Source organism: Passer domesticus, chromosome 14 (assembly GCF_036417665.1).
Source record: "Passer domesticus isolate bPasDom1 chromosome 14, bPasDom1.hap1, whole genome shotgun sequence".
NCBI lineage: Eukaryota > Metazoa > Chordata > Aves > Passeriformes > Passeridae > Passer > Passer domesticus.
The window spans coordinates 5478036-5495996 of NC_087487.1; the positions used below are offsets into that span (position 1 = coordinate 5478036).

Below are 17961 nucleotides of genomic sequence, written 5' to 3' on the forward strand. Positions count from 1 at the left end.
GGTAATTTAAAAGCTAAGGAGTTGACTAAATTAAGCCCCTGTTGTGTAATATGGCATTTGAGATTTAGGTTGATACTGTTTCCTCTTTACAAGAAGCTCCCAATGCAGCATTGCAGTGGAAGCAAAGGCCTGCTGGGTTAACTGGAAACACCGCTCATGACTGCAGAATTTCTTGCATTTTGTTTGTTTCCTTGTGTGTTTTCCAGTTACTTTTCCCCTACTAGTCCAACTTTTTACCTTGGAGAAAATCTCTTCTGTCCTAAATGTGTTACTCGTTTGTTTCCAATACATGAAAATTTGTTCATTGTATGTGAAGAGGGAGGGTCATTGTGAGATTTGTCGTATTTTCTCTCTTAGAGGTTTTGAAGCTTTTATTCAGTAAAATTCAGCTACATGAAATTGCCTGTATTAATTTCTGCAAGGAAAACTCCCAGTTATTCCAGGGAGGTTCAGATGTGGGGATTGTGAAGTAGTGTGTTAATGTATAATTCATATTCCTCTGCTTCATGGCTTAACTCTTTTCTCATTCAGTGTTGTCACTGTGAGTGTCACTAATGTTCCTCTGCATTCTGCTGTCTGTCTCTCTGTCTCTGCTCTTTTCCATTGCATTTCCATGCTCCCTCCTCAGCGGCAGTCCCGGGGATTCAGTTGGGTTAACCTGGAGGTGATGTGCTTCCTTAGGCTGTAGCTGTTCCATCATAGCAGCTGCTCAGTGGTGATGTAGAATCAGTAATTGCTGTAGGATGTAGCTTGGACAATGAAGCACCATTTTTTTTTCCAGTGGAGTCAATGCAATTATCCAGTTTTAGCTGTAGCTGCCAAAATTAGAGTTTGCCTTTTGCTTTGATTCTGGGCTGCACATTAATCATGGTCTGCATTGCAGTCTCAGCTGTAGATAATGATAAAATATAAGTTTCCATTTAAAAAAGTATATGAAGTATGGTTATCAGGGATAGTCACCATGAAATTGTCCTGCTTTTATACTGGATTAATGATAATTAGTACAGAGTTTCTTAAGTTCATGAATATAACTCTTGTAAACAACATAAACTTGTATGGACACTCGTGAGTAAATCAAACCAAAATTTGTTCAGAAATATGAATTCTGCTAATAACAAAACAAAAAAGATATGACCCCAAATATTTTCATTATGTGAATCAGTTAATTCCACAGAAATGTTCAAAGACTGAACCCAGTGGCTGTAAATGTAAAAACCCATGTTCCAATTTAATCATGACATATGTCTAGCCAGGCAATTTAATCTGTGTCATGTTTTCTTATCCTAAATCCTTATTAAGTTGTGGGGATTTTTTGCAGGGAAATCTTCCACCAGACTATCATATCAGTCTAATAGATATTGGTCTTGTCCTGGAATATCTCATGGGTGGAGCCTACCGCTGCAACTACACTCGGAAAAGCTTTCGGACCCTTTATAATAATTTATTTGGACCAAAAAGGGTAAGAATTAATTAATTTTATATGTGGCCATTGTGGTGATGGTGGTAAAAAAATAAGTAATACTCTGTTCCTTTGTTTTTGTGAAACACTGCACATTAAATTCTAAAGAAGTGCTGCAAGGTAGAAGTTGAAACTCCAAGAGTGAAGTTATATAAGAAAGTTGTAAGACATCTCTGTTAAAGGATGTGAAGATATGAGAGGTCATGAATACACAGATCTGGAGGTGAATTTCCTCCTTTTCCACTAGTATTCCTAACTGTGGTGTGCTTAGAAGCACTATTTTTTTTTTTTTTTGCTTTTGTAACCATTTTAATTCTCAAAGCATTATTTATCAAATTATTCATTTAACTCTTCAGTCTGAATTAAAATCTTTCCTTTGAGTGCAGGATAGATATTTCTTAACCCATTGCATTCCTGCAAATACAATTTAAATAAAAAGTAACTGATTGCAGCACTATTGGTATAATTATTTATAACACTAAGTTTCATATTAAATGCTGTACATTTGTAAATGAAAATAGGTTTGCTTGGTATTGTTTGGTCTTTCAAATTTTCCTCCCATCTCACTGATTTTCTTTTCTATTTTTTAATATTCAGCCAAAAGCTCTTAAGCTACTGGGAATGGAGGTAAGTTGGATTTCTTTAATGTACAGGTTTTATCAAGACATTTCCTGGTACAATACCCTTTTGTTCTTATTTGATTTTCCTAGGGTGTAGAGGACCTAATTTTTTGTCCTCCATTGAAGATTTTATGTCCTGTGCTGTAAGGTGGTGAATGCTTTGTGCAATTGATGACCCCTGAATTTTCCATGGAAGACAGAGGTCACCACTTGCAGTGGTTAAAACTGCTCAAGGAGAAGTACATGCTCAATTGCTGAGCTGAAGAGTCATCTTTGGAAATGGTGTGGGAGGTTGAATTCTAAATTTGGACTTAAATTCACATTTTGTTGAAAAACAATGCATAATGCTGAGCTTGCTTGAACAAGAACTGATTTTATAGAACAGCAATTTCTTTTACTTGCAATCCACTTCTGAGATTGGACTCAAGGTCTACAGTGATGATGAGCTCTGTCTTATATATGCAATGTTCTTCCTACGTTTTTTAAACCCTAATTTTCCCAATCATGGCTTCTCTCCCTTCAGGATCCTGCTTCATTGTCACTACTTCCCTTTGGTTACTTCCATGTTGGTTCCTGTAGTAGTGGCCTATCCTCCCTATCCCTTTGAGAAATGGGATACTTAATACCTTCCAGGTGCACTGCATACATAAGAGGAGATTGCTTATTCCGAGGTGAAGACTCCCTTTGGTATCTTGCTGTTCTTAAGGGTGCTGTGTGCCTGTCTTTGCCTTTTGCATGCTGCCATGGCCTGCACGTCAGTCAGAAAAGTGCTCTGGTACCTGGAAGATGTGCAGCACTGCTCTGCAGGGATAGACACAGACATATGGAGTCAGAAATGACAGTGGAGCCTATCTGTAGGGAATTCAGCTTTGTGAGAGTCCCACTGACACTGCAGAGGAATTCAGTAAATAGTAATTTGTTGCAGACCAGCTGTGCAATTCCACATGCAGTAGAGATCTGTGTACAATGCAGTGTGAAGGGATGCCTTCACTACCAGGGGGATCTACTGCACTTTTCCAGGATGGGTGACTTGTAATTATGTGTACAAGAAACAGCACCCTGAACAAAGTCTGAGTCTGTGTGTGCTTGCCCAGTGCATGCTCTGTCCTATTGCATTCATGGTAGCAAACAGCAAAACCAAGTTAGAACTTTGAGTATTAATGTGTCCTCTCAGTATTTGTTCCATGCATGGTGCTGTTGTCAGGTGAGCTGTTAAAAGCTGATGGGAACAATTTTTCTTCCCAGGATGATGAGCCTCCCACCAAAGGAAAGAAGAAAAAGAAGAAAAAGGAGGAAGAGATTGATATTGATGTGGATGACCCAGAAGTCAGCCGCTTCCAGTACCCCTTTCATGAGCTGATGGTGTGGGCTGTGCTCATGAAACGGCAGAAGATGGCTCTGTTCCTTTGGCAACGAGGGGAGGAATCCATGGCCAAGGCACTTGTGGCTTGTAAACTCTACAAGTCTATGGCCCATGAGTCTTCAGAGAGTGAGCTGGTGGATGACATCTCTCAGGATCTGGACAACAACTCAAAGTTAGTAGATGCAGAGCAGATTTTTTTATCTACTTGGTACAAGCTTGCTGAGAAACTTTACTTTTAGTTTAGTACGATAATTTCTAAATGTAGTTTCACAGAACCCCATTTGGAGCCAATTTGTCAACTACAGACAAGGAAAAATGTGGTCTTGGGATCTCAAGGCAACACTAGCAAGGAGAAGACTTGCATTTTTTCTGACAGAGTGCATTCTTTCTTGAGCTTCTCCCTGTAAAACTAACCAGTTTTATTTCACAAAGTTATTTTTAGAATTTATGCCCAGAAATTAAAGAGTATCTGATGATATAACTGAACTGTTTTCAAGATGTTATTGGTCTAAGTGAATTCCCTCTGTTCACTAACAGTTTGTTTGGAACTTTTGTAGACTGTCCCAAATTAAGCTTGAGATTAGTTCTTCTTGTGTGTGGATAAGCATGATGCCCAGTGAACAGAGCTAACACCCCAAAGCATCCTGATTTCTAAGTGTAACTTTACTGATCTTATCTTGTTCCAGAGATTTTGGCCAGCTGGCTGTTGAACTCTTGGATCAGTCCTATAAACATGATGAGCAGATTGCCATGAAGCTGCTGACATATGAACTGAAAAACTGGAGTAATTCTACCTGCCTGAAGCTGGCTGTGGCAGCCAAACACAGGGACTTCATTGCTCACACCTGCAGCCAGATGCTCCTGACAGACATGTGGATGGGGCGGCTGCGCATGCGGAAAAACCCCGGCCTTAAGGTATTTCTGTTCTGCACCACTTCCAAAGAGAGGTTGTTGGGTGCAGCACTTGGTTACACATAGTGTTTGCATAGCAAAAGTCACTCACTTAGAAATGTTTTAAGAACGTATCTGTTTTAAAGGTAATCAGGATATCTAAGGAATATTGTGCCATTACAAAGGAAAATATAACTCCATAAAACACTTAGCGTGATTGGAATCTGAGAGAGAAAAATTGTGGTTTTCAATAAAGCATGAGATTTGTTAATTGAGAACATACTCCTTCTATTAAAAATTAGTTGTAGACAAGCAAAAATGTTTCCATTAGGGGTCCATGCAGTGGGAATAGAGATAAAATAAACCATATGTGGGCACATGCTTCTTAAATTGCTTAATATCATACCAGTTGAGACTCAGTGTTGAAAAGAGTGAAATCTGTGCAATTGCATTGTGTGAAAACATGTGATTTTTATTTCCTGTTTCTGTGATTTGATGATGCAGTCTCTCTTACTGATTTTAATATTTCCTAATTGTTTGATTTACAAAAAAAACAAGTAATGTGAGGGGGCTCTCACAGAAGAGAAACACGAGTGAGTCAATGCTAAGGAAGCAGAGCAGTGTTTGCTTGTGTGTGTTTTCATGTGAATAGAATCCTTTCTTTGTTGAGTTATGCAGTTGTTGTCACCCATATGGAGACCCATGCTGCTCACCTCCTTATTTCCTTAAATCCCCCTTACTGACAAAGTGCTGTATCTGTCTTCCCAGGCCAGATTCCCAAGTTTGCTGACATACACACTGCACTGTCTCTGCCATTCTCAGTTTATTTCCATTTTCCCATATCTCCCTCTAAAACCTGTTTAAAATCTTCAGGCAACTGTCCTGCCTTTGAGATTGCATTGTGATACTTCCCAAATCTGTTTATTATTTTCCTTTCTTTTCTCCAAATAATTAATCAACCTCCTGATGTTTGTTCTAGTTTCATTACCTGCCTTTCTTTCTCTGCTCATTTTCTGTATTTGGCTTGTCTTTCTGTATCTAAGAAATCTCATATAGTAAGAGAAATGTCCCAGGGCGATCTGTGAAGATTCTTTTACCTTTCATAGATTTTAAAATATTAAAACTAATAATAGTAGGTGTCTGAAGTAACTATAAATTCCAGTAATAAACCTGAAGGCTTCTAACTACCACTGTGTCCATATTTCATGAAATACCTTATTGCCAATACTTCTTAAGTACTTACTCATTTCTGTAGGCTCAAGAATGGCAGAATACCTTGAATACTGTACAAAGGAAAAGTTTGAGTTGGGACCTACCTTGTTACCAAATCCATAATATAAACAAATATTGAGTTGAATTCCTTCTTGTTCACAGGTTATAATGGGAATTCTCTTTCCTCCCACCATCCTTTTCCTGGAGTATCGCAGTTATGATGACTATTCCTACCAGACATCAAAAGAAAATGAGGAAGGCAAAGAAAAGGAGGAGGAAAATGCGGTCAGTAATTGAGATTATTAAAAAGTTAATATCTCTGCTCATTTTTCCTGACTTTTCTGATTAGGCTGTAGCTCACTCAGGTTAAAATCTCTACTGCCTCTGGGGGATAAAATCAGGCTCACAATTATGGGAGGGTATAGGCTGGATTCTCAGGGCATGGGAAGTGTCTGTGTAGTTCCAGATATACAGAATTCTATTTATACAATTTTAAAAAGGTCTGTTGCTCAGGGGAATCCCTGCATAGTTAACAGTTGGCTGGAGCTGTGGTTGAGGAAAACTATTTTTACTGCTGTGTATTGATGAAATCTGACAACTTTGGACTTCCAGGATGCAAATGCAGATACAGGCTCCCGAAAAGGGGATGAAGAGAATGGAAAGAAAAAACAACCGAGCCTTCCAATTGGAACAAAGATCTATGAATTCTATAATGCACCTATTGTCAAATTCTGGTTCTACACAGTAAGTCACAATGATAAAACTGACAGTGATCGTTTTTCTCACACTTGTGAAACTGAAAGGATTCAAATGTAAAAGTAATAACCATGTAATAAATAAATAAATATTTTACTGACTTTTGTCAGTATCTGATGAGTAAAGTGCTCCCTTTATTCAGAGGAAAATGCACAGACACTGAAACAGAATGAATAACTGAAGCTTACATTGTCAGCCTCTAAAGCTCCTACATGCTGTGAAGGAGGCTCTGTGTGGAATAAACCAAACTAAGTGCAAGCTCCACAATCCAAACTAGCCTGGATTCTCTTCCTTTCTAAAGGACTTGGCTTCTGTGCTGCATTGAAATGTCCTTTAGGAAGAAGTAACCCCATGGTATCATTGCCATTTGCCCTGTTGCTCAGATGGGTGCAGCCTAGATGGGAGCACAGATCCCAGTCTTCCAAGACTTCATAGGTACTTTTATTAAAACAATTAAAACAAATCTAAACTAAAATACTTTTTTTTGACAAGCATCTAATTTTCTATTTATTGCATCAAGAATTAGCTGGTGTTAAACTGTTATAATAAAACAGAACATCTATTTGTGCTACTGCTCATAAATTTTGTGTGTGCCCTGTAAAGGGATACTACTTTCTTATGTGTTCAAGATTAGGATGCCTGATACCTGATAGGTCATAGTAACATGCAATTTTTTAGTTTTAGCACATTTTAATCACAAAACACTACATTGATCCCTTTCTGCTGCCTGAGTTAATAATTTTAAAGTGAACTACCTATTTAATTTCAAAGAAAAGTGTTCAACATGGTTTTACAGTGCAAAGAAATTACATTTTAATTGACTAAAAAAGCCCCAGGCATAAAGGGCCTGGTTTAAAGTGCTTTAGAATTGCTGTTTTCTTCTTTCAACAAATTAGATAATTCAGCTGTCTGGATCATATGTTCCACAGCCTCTGGGATTCCTTTAGGTGCTGGAGGCCCCAGGCTGTGCCAGTGTGGAGGGCTTTGCAGCAGGCCTGCTTCGTGCAGAGAAGGAAATATTTTTTCTTGTGCAAGTAAGGGTCTTCAGCAGCTGAATATTTCATGTGCTTAGCCTCAACACACAGGTTCATATGAATGTCCTAATTAGCACAGTTATAAGGGAGCTGAGTCAAGGGGGCTTTGCTTTCATGCATTATCAGGCCCCTCAGCTAAGAGGATTTGCCTGCCTCCTGTCTGGTGTTTCTTCTCTGGTGATGCAGCCTTCTCTGCTCTTACTGAATTAAGCTTCAGCAAGAAAACTTGCTCCTGAATCTGGGAGCTGCTTAAAGTAACCCAAACACCTGCCACACTACTGTCCATGTTGATGGATTTAAGTAACAAGTGTAGGAAGAGGGACTGACAAATGAAGTTTGTATGCCTCTGGCTTCAGCTGAAGAGTGTATTCTTCCCAGATGGGCTCAACCACATCATTGCAGAGTGGAGAAAGCAAGTGGGCTGCATGGCTCTTTATTTTCCCTACCCCTCCAGGCAGGTGCTGCTCACAGCTTTACTCCCTATTCTGCCTTACATCTGCTTTGAGATGGTGGGTAAACATTTCAGACTGAAAATTCCATTCTTTGGAAAACTCCATTTTCTCCCTGAAATACCTTTTGGTTTGTTACTGTTTTGCTTCCAAGTTTGCTTTTTCCCTTTTAAGTCATTGAATTATTTTTGATTTCTTAACTCTGGATTTCTAAGATGTCAGACTTTTTAGTTTTGCTGGTCACCAAAGGCTGCTGTGTAGCTTGGAGACACCAGCACCAGCAGTTTGACATTTACACGAGTGGTTATAGAAAACTATAACCACTATAACTCAGAAAACTGAGTGTTAGCTCTTTTGGCTTACACTCATAATCCAGCACTGTGTAATGGAAATTAGTAGAAACTGGGGGGGCTTGTGTGTGTGTAAGCCATCTCAAGTAATTGAATACTGCCTAATTTGGAAGGATCCTAGGATACATCATCTAGAGTCCATGAATGATTTTCCTCTTTTTTGGCAGATCTCATACCTTGGTTACTTGATGTTATTTAATTACATCATCTTGGTGCGGATGGAACGGTGGCCATCAGTCCAGGAATGGATTGTCATCTCCTACATTGTGACTTTGGCTTTGGAGAAAGTCAGAGAGGTAAAGTCTGCCCATACCAACATCTCATAGTCCTTAGAACAAGGGTTGCTCTTAGAGATTATAATGGCATGGACTTGTGCACAGGGGTGAGAGGTCACATAGGAGAAGTGTCTCATATTCTAACTATACTAATAACTAAAAATATTCTTGCTTGAAATAAATTTTGCTGACAGTGGAGGGGGCCTGATATTCAGACACCTGTTGAATATGGACAAGATTGGTCTTTTTTCATGACCATTACCTAAAAAAAATGTAACTTGGAGTTTTTTCTAATTTTTTTTTGTTGTACATTTGTTTTTTTGCTTATTTCAGATTCTAATGTCAGAGCCTGGCAAGCTGAGCCAAAAAATCAAAGTTTGGCTCCAGGAATACTGGAATATTACTGACCTGGTGGCTATTTCAGTATTTATCATAGGAGCAATTCTTCGCCTGCAGAACCAACCTTACATGGGATATGGAAGAGTGATTTACTGCGTAGATATCATTTTCTGGTACATTAGAGTACTAGACATCTTTGGTGTGAACAAATACCTGGGACCTTACGTCATGATGATTGGAAAGATGGTTAGTGCCTAAATTGCTATAAATTATGTCTTTAAGAACTCCGCGGGAAACTAAATTCCATTCTGCTTTAAAAAGAGGTTTTCTGTTGAGTAGGACTGAATACAGCCTGTGAAAAGCTGCCATGTGAATTTCATGTACACTCACGTGATGTTATAGTCATGCAGTAACAGATTGCAGGTACACCAGGATTATCCAGAAGCCCATCAGCTGTGCACAGGAGATGGTGCAGCAGTGATTATTGTATTATCTCTTTGCAGCCACAGAGGAGGTCTGTGCTGAAAGCACAGCATACTACATTTGATGCAGAGGAGAACAGGGATAGCAAAGGCTTTAGCATTTTAAATATTTTGAAATATAATCTGGTATTCCTTTAAGTAACTGCTTTGTCTGCATTTCTTTCTATTTTTAACACCTGAGTAGTACTTAAAGCATGATGTCAAGATTTTGTTGCTATTTCCTTGTTTGCTGTAGTGCATGCTGGCAGACAGACCTGCCACTGCCACTGTGCTCCCTGGTGGTGCTGAGAGCCTCTCTTGGTCTCTCCGTGCAGATGATTGACATGCTGTACTTTGTGGTCATCATGCTTGTGGTTCTGATGAGCTTTGGAGTGGCCCGCCAGGCGATCCTGCACCCAGACGAGGAGCCCTCCTGGCGGCTGGCTCGCAACATCTTCTACATGCCCTACTGGATGATCTACGGAGAGGTGTTCGCTGACCAGATAGACCGTAAGAGTAGAATTCATAGTAAGAGTCTGTTTCCTGTTTCTGAGGCAGATGATCAGATCCAAATTAAACACTGCTTTTAATTTGGAAGTAGTGTTTTCGCTTTATGATGATATTGTTGTTGTTTTCTTGTGGCAGACCTGAGGCTGAGCAATTTTCTCTTCTCCACCCGCATGTCTGCTCTCTTGGTTTATATTCAAATTCAGTTAACACAGGAAGGGATCTAGCCCAGAATATTCTCCTGTCCAACAGTGTGGCAGTGTTCTAGTTTACTTGCAGGGATCAACAGAGATCTGTCTGAAATGTTTTTTTTTCATTCAAAGGTTTACTAAGAGTCAGTTCTAACAGAAGAAGAAAAGAAATAAATTCCTTGTGCAGGGAGGTTAAAACGCACATATCCTTTCATCTCCAACTCACAAGCAATGAGCTCATACATTTTTACTCCCAGTCATACATCTGTCTGCTTTCAGAAACATTTCCATTTCATTAATCACTCATGTTGTTCTTTTCTACACCTGTGGGAAAACAAAAAAAAAGCAAACTCCACTTGATAATCTTTGGATGTGGAAATAGCCTTTCATACAGGAATCCTGCACACTTTAAAAAAATACCTGTCAGTATTTTAAAGGAGATGTAAGCTGTCCTGTTACTGCTAATTTTGTGTTAATATTTGAAATTTGTATGACAGTCCAATGTGCAGCTGGCCTCCTCTAGTGTGTATCATGTAGTTTGCACTTTATCTGAAATAACACAAGCTGTGGTTCTTTATAAACACGCCACAAAAGCAGCCTCAGAAGTCATTGGGGAGTAATGCCTATGGGCAGTCTAATATGACTCTGACTCAAGAGCAAATGGCTGGTTTTGGCAAAGTCCAGGGGTGTAGACAATTTACAGCAAAAGTATTTAATCAAATTTTCCCTCAGAAAGAAGGCAGTTGCACTTGGTCAGTAGCTTCTCTGAGGATCAGGAGATCACAAGTCACAGAATTTGCTGGGCTTGGAAGGTACCTTTGGAGATCATCCAGTTGAACTTTCCTGCTCCAAACAGGGTAAATTAGATTTATCCCAGATTGCTTAGGGACTGTCCAGTGATGTTTACAGTATCTTGAAGGATGAAGACTGTGCAGCCTCTCTGGACAACCCGGTTTAAATGGAATTGCCCATCTTTCCCCTTTGCCCACTGCTGCTTCTCCTTTCACTGAGAAGAAGTGTTCTTTTCTCCCACATAATCAGGTATTTATAACATTGGTAAGATCCCCTTGATCTTCTCTAGACTAAATTATCCCAACTTTCTCAGTCTTGCCTCATTTGTCAGATAGTCCAATCTCCTCAGTAATCCCTGTGGCCATGACTGGACTATTCTGATATGTCCATGCCTGATTTCTGTGGGGGAGCTGAGAACCAGACACACAAGTCCAGATGTGGTTTCACCAAATCTGAGTAGAGGCAAATAATTACCTCCCTTAATTTGCTGCTAACACTTTCCCTAATGCACCCAGGAAGCTCTTGTGTGGTTCACTCTCTTTAGAACATGTGCACAAGCAAGAAGTTATCAGCATCTTGTACTCAACAGTGTCATATTTTTAAACAATAAAGAAGCCTGGCTGAGTCTCTTTCAATAGTGTGACTTTTCTTACCAGCATTTAGGAATTGGCCAGCAAGTATCCAGACTGGTGGTCAAAATGGGCATTGATGATACTGATGTTTTTACAGTGTAAAATAGCATGCCTATTAGTGGAAATGTAGCTATTCAAAAGAAACAGCTGACAGATTCAAAGCCAGGGTGATTAAAAAAAAAAAGAGGAAAAAAAAGGGAAAAAAAAGAAAACATGTTTCCATAATAACTGAAAAAATGAGTTTTGTGTGATAATTTTGAGTTGCTTTGTGTTGACGGCCAGTTTTGTTTACTTGCCAGAAATATCATGTATATTTAAATGATCATCTGCCAGAAGCATTTGTGATGTATTATTATCATTAGTTTGCTGCCATATGTAACATTTGGGGATAACAGCATGGAAAGGAAATTGCAGAATACAATGCATTTTTAACAAAGACGTTTTTTTCTCAGCATATGTCTCTACTGTTCTGACATTTGAGTTGCTTATCTTTTCTTGGCAGCAGAACTATATTTTCAATCATCTTTTTTTGGGTTCTGTTTATTATTGTATTGTTTTCTTTTTTCTCTCCCTGCCTCCTTTTCTATTCCATTCCTTTGGCCTGGTGTTCAGTCTATGCCATGGAAATCAATCGTAAGTCTCTGGGGAGAGCTGATTATCTCATTTAGCTGAATATGTTCATTAATGTTTTTCTTGACTAGTTACTCATATCATAATTACAGCACTCATGCAATAGTCAGGTGAGAATGTTGTTTTTCTACTGTAATAGTTTCATTAGAAAATAAGCAGAGGAAAAATATTTTAATACAAAATACAGATCAGAAGTTTTAGCTGAGTTGAAGTTGTTGCTAAGACTTGTTTCTAGTGCACCAACAGTAAAATAATTGGGTTTTTAAATTATGATGCATAAGTGGCATTGTATAACTAATTCCCTTTTATTACCTAGATACAATATTACTGTGGGTTTTGGCATTTGTCCATTGGAATAAAATTAGGATTCACTTAATTTTGTTGCTATACTTCTCTTAGGAGAACCAGGAAAAAATGTAGGTCTGATTTTGGAAAAGTAAGTAAAATAAATGTTAATTACAGTCCAAACAGCCCTTTGAGACCTTAGTAAATAAGCTTAGTTTTTGAAGTATTTTTCAAGTGAGGTTGAAGCATTGTGGTTTTTTGCAAAATGTTTAAAGATACTGAGTTTTTATTCCCATAAACTCAGTCTCTTATGAACTCTGTCAGACTTCACATTTACTTAGATTACAGCTAAAAAACTTGTGGCTGACAGAAACTTTACCTGCTACTAAATAGTTCCAAGAATTAGCCTTGTATTTGAAATCAGATATGCTGGCACTGCACTTACAGACAGAACAAAATTACTGCATTTACCCAACTCCATAACAGGTCTTATCAAAACAATCTATGTAATCTTAGAATTACTTCAGGCAATTGTTTTATATTGGTTTGATCAATATTCTCCATTTTTGTCCCATTCTCAGTAGTCTTATTTTGCTCTTACTATATAATTTTCATTTTAGAATTGGATCTTTTTAGTAGCATTAACCTGCTGGTACATTAACAGCCCCAGACAGGTCAAGTAATAGTCTGGGATCCATCTAGAGAATCCAGTAAGAATAGAAAGCCACACTGTACAATAAGGAGTTGCCTCTCTGTTCACTAATATGGAAGCAGAATTTGAAGTAGAAATTATACGTCCTTGCTCTTGGAAATAAACTGACAGAATTTGGCAACGTTTATGCATGTGTCATCATTAAATAATTGAGAATAGTATTTTTAATTATTAGACAACTTGTGAAAAATATCTTTTCTGTTTTTCCTTCAGCTCCTTGTGGGGACAATCTTTATGATGATGATGGTAAACGCCTCCCTCCGTGCATCCCAGGGGCCTGGCTCACTCCTGCTATTATGGCCTGTTACCTTTTGGTAGCAAATATCCTGTTGGTAAACCTGCTGATTGCTGTCTTCAAGTATGTAAACAATCATGCATCTTTGTCTTATTGTCAAGATAAAGTTTCTGTTTGAGCCCATCAGCTGATTCTGCAAGGGTTTGCATTCACTCAGGATCTCATGATTCCATGGGTCTCATTGGCAAATTCTGGCAGCAGGGTGCACCCTGGAGAAGAGTGAGGAAAAGTGGCTGTGGATTTGCCAGCGATTGCAGCAATGGATGTGAGAGAACCTGGCTACCTCCAGTTACCTTCTAATGGATAGTGACAGGCCTCAAGGTTGCTCTGGAAAGATGAGAAATAGGATCCATGAAACCTGGCACACACCTGACAGAAACCCGTGTAGCCACTGGCAGTCACAGCTCTGCGGGAGAGCAGCAGAGCAAAACTCTGAACGTCAAAAGCCTGAGGCATTTCCACTACATCATCTGGCTTTTGTCTTGTTTTGTTTTCCATTTAGAAAAAGAAATTAGGGCCTTGCAGAGTCCTTTCTTGACCCAAAAAAATAGTCTGTATTGCCTTGAATCATCAGGGAGGACGTCTATGTGTGGCCAAGGTCTGTGGCCAATCCAAGCAGCGTGCAGTATGCACATATCTATATTTAGACTTATCTGGAGTAAAACTAAATAAATTTCTGCTGCTTGTTCTTCCTACCTGCACTTAGGTTGCATGGTTTTCCTCTCATAATGTAGGGATTAAAAAAGTAATGACTTGCTGGCAATACTTTCTGAACATAGCACCTAAGAAAAGCAGGTGATCCACTTTTGTTGCCTTCAAACATGTTGTGTTGGAGGGCTTGTCGATTTGTGTCACAAATGCAAAAAACAGTACTTCGTGTGCCCAGAAATCTGCAGCTCACAAAGCCTGTCTTTCATTTGATGTATGTAGCTTAAAAGGTCATGAATTTAAAGTACTCAAATGCCAGTCACATAGCTGGGGAGAAGGGGAAGAATCTTACAATGGTAGCTATTATTGGCTGGAGGACCAAGGAATCAGCAGTTTGGGAAGTAGGTCATGCTGTTAACTCCTGCCATCCCAGCCTGCTTCACAGGGATGAGATCTAGCTGGGGAATTCCTGCTGTAAAGGAGACACGGAATGAAGACATTGTTATTTTTCATAGATCATAGTCTCATGTAGACTTAACATAAAGAAAGTAAAATCTATGTGTACACAGGAATTCTTTGGTTTCAAAGAGATGTTTTAACTGGTTTTATGAATGTAGATATTCTAAAGCACATAGAGTTAGGAAATAAGTGGACAGAAAATATAAAAAGGAAGTTTCAGTATCATCACCATCATAGAAGTGCAGTGAGCTGTCTGAAGATACTTTAAAATATCTTGAAAAGCCTTTTCTTAGACAGAATATCAAGTCTGCTTTCTCTTAGTTGGTATTTCATAACTGTGACTGTTGTTATCTCTGGATTGACTCCTGTCAATATCAACTGAATTTCAAAATTAAACATCTTTAAAACACACCTTACTTTGCTGTAAAAATGATAAAACTTCCAAGTATAATTTTCTTTACAAGAATGTGCACCATGTTTTCGAATCAGAAGTTTGAGGGAATAAAGTTTGAATTTAGGACATTCAGTGAAAACTTGAAAAGTCTTCTATGTAGGTCAAGCTGATTAGCATATTAAAGGCATACTATGTGAAGCTTCTGAGTTTAGCATACAAACTACTTTTCATGGATTTAATACTTTGTGTAGCATCAAATACTGGCATGTGTTAAAAGAAATAGTTTATAACCAAGCCCCAAAATACCAATTATGTGATGCATAAATTGTGTGAGTTTCTTTTCACTGGCACCTAAGGGATTTGTACAGTAGGAATAAATGGTCTGAGAGGACTGTTCTGAGTGGTGCCTGAGGGGTGCAGAGCACCTGCTGTTTGCTGCCTTCAAAAGGAGTACTGAAATCATGAGTTCAATTTAATCCTTACTTCAGTAGCACCAGCTAAGAGCTGAAGCAAGCAAATCCTGTGGCTCCATGAGGTTATTTAGCTGCTGCTTTTTTAACATAGTACTTGCTCAGTGAGAAGTGAGATTAGGGACCTCATAGAAACTGTATCTATGTTTCCTTTCAGCAATACCTTCTTTGAGGTAAAATCAATATCCAACCAAGTCTGGAAGTTCCAGCGGTACCAGCTGATCATGACATTCCATGACAGACCTGTCCTGCCACCACCAATGATTATCTTCAGCCACATCTACATCATCATCAAGCGGATCTGCTGCCGCTGCAGGAAGGGGGATGGAGACCAGGACGAGCGGGACAGGGGACTGAGTATGCAAGAAATCTTCTCTAAATTCAGCTCTTTGCACCATAGTGGCAGAAAGCAGCAGCTTCTACAACACTGAACTGTTTTGTTCACCTTGCCCATCAAGTGGGCCAATATTTGTATCAAGTATTTGTATTTTAACAGCTCTTGGGCTCTGTGGGTGCCTGAGAATTTGCAACTCTTCTTTAATATGCTTTCTTAAAACAAGATGCTATATACTCAGCCCAGGGGTTTACCAAGTTCTGGTGAAGCCCGTATGTTGGGAGGGACAAATAGGAATTACAGAAGGGATAGAGTTTCAAAAGTCAGCTATAGTGTCAGCTCTGTGATTGTGAGGACTGCGAGGGTCCCCACTATCATTTAGAGATTTACCTGTCATTTCACAGGGAAACTGTGAGGATTCTTCTCCTAACATACTCTCTAACTGTTAATTAGTATATGCCTCACGGAAATAATCAGAGGCTCACAACATTCCTCTATTTCTACATTTCATAGGAAACATTTTTGCACAATAGGAAAAAGGAAAAAAGGAAATGTAGCACTCCTTCCAAATGCAAAGAGACAAATCCAGATAATGGATGAATTGTTCCCAAAATTCCCCTTGGATTTTTCTTATGTGATTAGAAATTTCTTAACGTCTTATCCAAAGAATATCTGTGAACACTGTTAAGTTTATGTGTTGCCTATAACTCCCATACTTTTGAGAATAACACTTGAATGAAGGAACAGTCAAACTGGCAGAGATTGCCCAGGTCTTTATCTTGTAAAATCTGGTCAGTTTGTTCAATGCACAGCAGTTAAACAGTGTCAAAGTCATTCAGAACATCAAGCCTGTTGTGGATGGCTATGGAAGCAGATGATGCTCATAATGCATTCCATTGCCTTCACAGCTCTGCCCATCTTTAGCTAAGTGCTCATGGCTTATTTTAAAAAAATAATCTGTTCATTTAGTGCAGGAGTAGAATCTGCAGTATGGCTATGTCCAAAATAAACTGCTAATTTGGATTTAAACTGTCTGCCAGAAGTTGAGAAAAAGGAAACTCCTCTTTTGTTCTTCTCTTTTGCACAGAGTTATTTCTGAATGATGAAGAGCTAAAAAAACTCTATGAGTTTGAAGAGCAGTGTGTAGAAGAATACTTCCAGGAGAAGGAGGATGAGCAGCAGTCATCTAATGATGAACGCATCAGAGTTACCTCTGAAAGGTACCTGTTGCAACCAAAAAAATCCACTCCATCTGTTGGGAACAGTCTTTTTAATATCTTATTTATACCCATGATTGAGTGAAAACACAAAAGATTTAGATCTTGAAGAAAGCCACCACCAACTCAGAAGCTGATCTGAATCCCAAATAACTATCTGAGCAGGTGCATCTCTCAAAACAGCAAACTTCTTGTTATTCCTTCTGTTATGTCACTAAATCTGGTGGCTTGGGTAGCTTTGTTATAAGAACATCTTTGCTTATGATGAATTTTATACCTCTTATCCATCTGAGGATCACAGTGATGCTTTTTATCCATTTGAGAAAATCACTGCTTGTTGAGCTTCCAACAGTTCATCCAACCATGAGAAACATGGTGGAGTTTAACGACAAAAGCACTGAGGGTTCTTCCCTTGGACCTGTGGTTTACATTAGGGTCTGGCACTCACAACTGCTGAATTTTAATCTCTGCCACAGATTCTCTTGCAGGCTTTGAACAAGGCATTTAGCTTTTCAGTATGAACTTCCCCATTTAAAAGATGGGGAATATTCTCATGTTAATCATTATGCTTGCTCTGAGGACTAGGTAATGTTTGCACATTGCTGTGTAAGCACACAGTGCTAATGGCAGCAGCCTTTTTTACCAGGTCACTTGGCAGGACTGTTCCCAAAGGCTCTGCCTATTCTGTCAGTAGATCTAAGTAAGTCAAGAGATGGGTACTTTTGTCACTTCCTTGAATTGAAAAAAAATTCTCCCTGTAATGAAAATAATACACATTTTAAACACTCTTTCCCCTTACTCTACCTCACAGTGTTCTGTTGATTAAATACTCCACATACATATTTATCTATATATCTATTTTTAACATTTGTTGTGGATTTGCTCTGTGAGCCATATAATTCTTTAATAGATAAAATTATTTCTATTGAGAGAGGCCCTGAACATCTTGCATTATTATATTTGAAATTTGAGAATAGAGAAGTAAATTAAACCTGCTACATATATTCTATTACACTGGTTATCTGTGGCAATTTGTCAAATTCCTAGGTATTGCAGCAGAGACTAAAGCAGGGCTGATAAGCCTCACTGATTCACTATGGTCTATGGCCACAAAGCAGATTTGCTTATTTCTCATGGCTCCTTGCTCCAGATGCTTTGTCATCTTTTGTGTATGCGAGCAAGAAAA

At 38.8% G+C, this 17961-nt stretch overlaps 1 protein-coding gene and 1 long non-coding RNA gene across 18 annotated transcripts in view; one reads left to right on the forward strand and one right to left on the reverse strand.

Annotated features, from left to right (window-relative positions):
* Nucleotides 1–17961, forward strand: part of TRPM1 (transient receptor potential cation channel subfamily M member 1) — a 116410-nt gene that overhangs the window by 94198 nt on the left and 4251 nt on the right. For 15 of the 17 annotated variants that reach the window (XM_064389122.1, XM_064389126.1, XM_064389121.1 and 12 more), the window contains 13 exons: nt 1319–1459; nt 2057–2086; nt 3325–3614; nt 4129–4357; nt 5708–5830; nt 6158–6289; nt 8302–8430; nt 8743–8994; nt 9545–9737; nt 11944–11964; nt 13172–13316; nt 15382–15581; nt 16646–16778. In XM_064389122.1, the coding sequence (XP_064245192.1) occupies nt 1319–1459; nt 2057–2086; nt 3325–3614; nt 4129–4357; nt 5708–5830; nt 6158–6289; nt 8302–8430; nt 8743–8994; nt 9545–9737; nt 11944–11964; nt 13172–13316; nt 15382–15581; nt 16646–16778 (2018 nt within the window). The remainder of the gene's footprint in view (nt 1–1318; nt 1460–2056; nt 2087–3324; nt 3615–4128; nt 4358–5707; nt 5831–6157; nt 6290–8301; nt 8431–8742; nt 8995–9544; nt 9738–11943; nt 11965–13171; nt 13317–15381; nt 15582–16645; nt 16779–17961) is intronic. The other 2 variants (XM_064389131.1, XM_064389132.1) reach the window with 2 other exon arrangements.
* On the reverse strand, nt 319–5777 carry LOC135280838 (uncharacterized). Its single transcript, XR_010347658.1, has 3 exons — nt 5650–5777; nt 2706–2880; nt 319–889 (listed from the first exon to the last, which is right to left on the reverse strand). It is a non-coding gene; the product is annotated as an uncharacterized LOC135280838 (long non-coding RNA).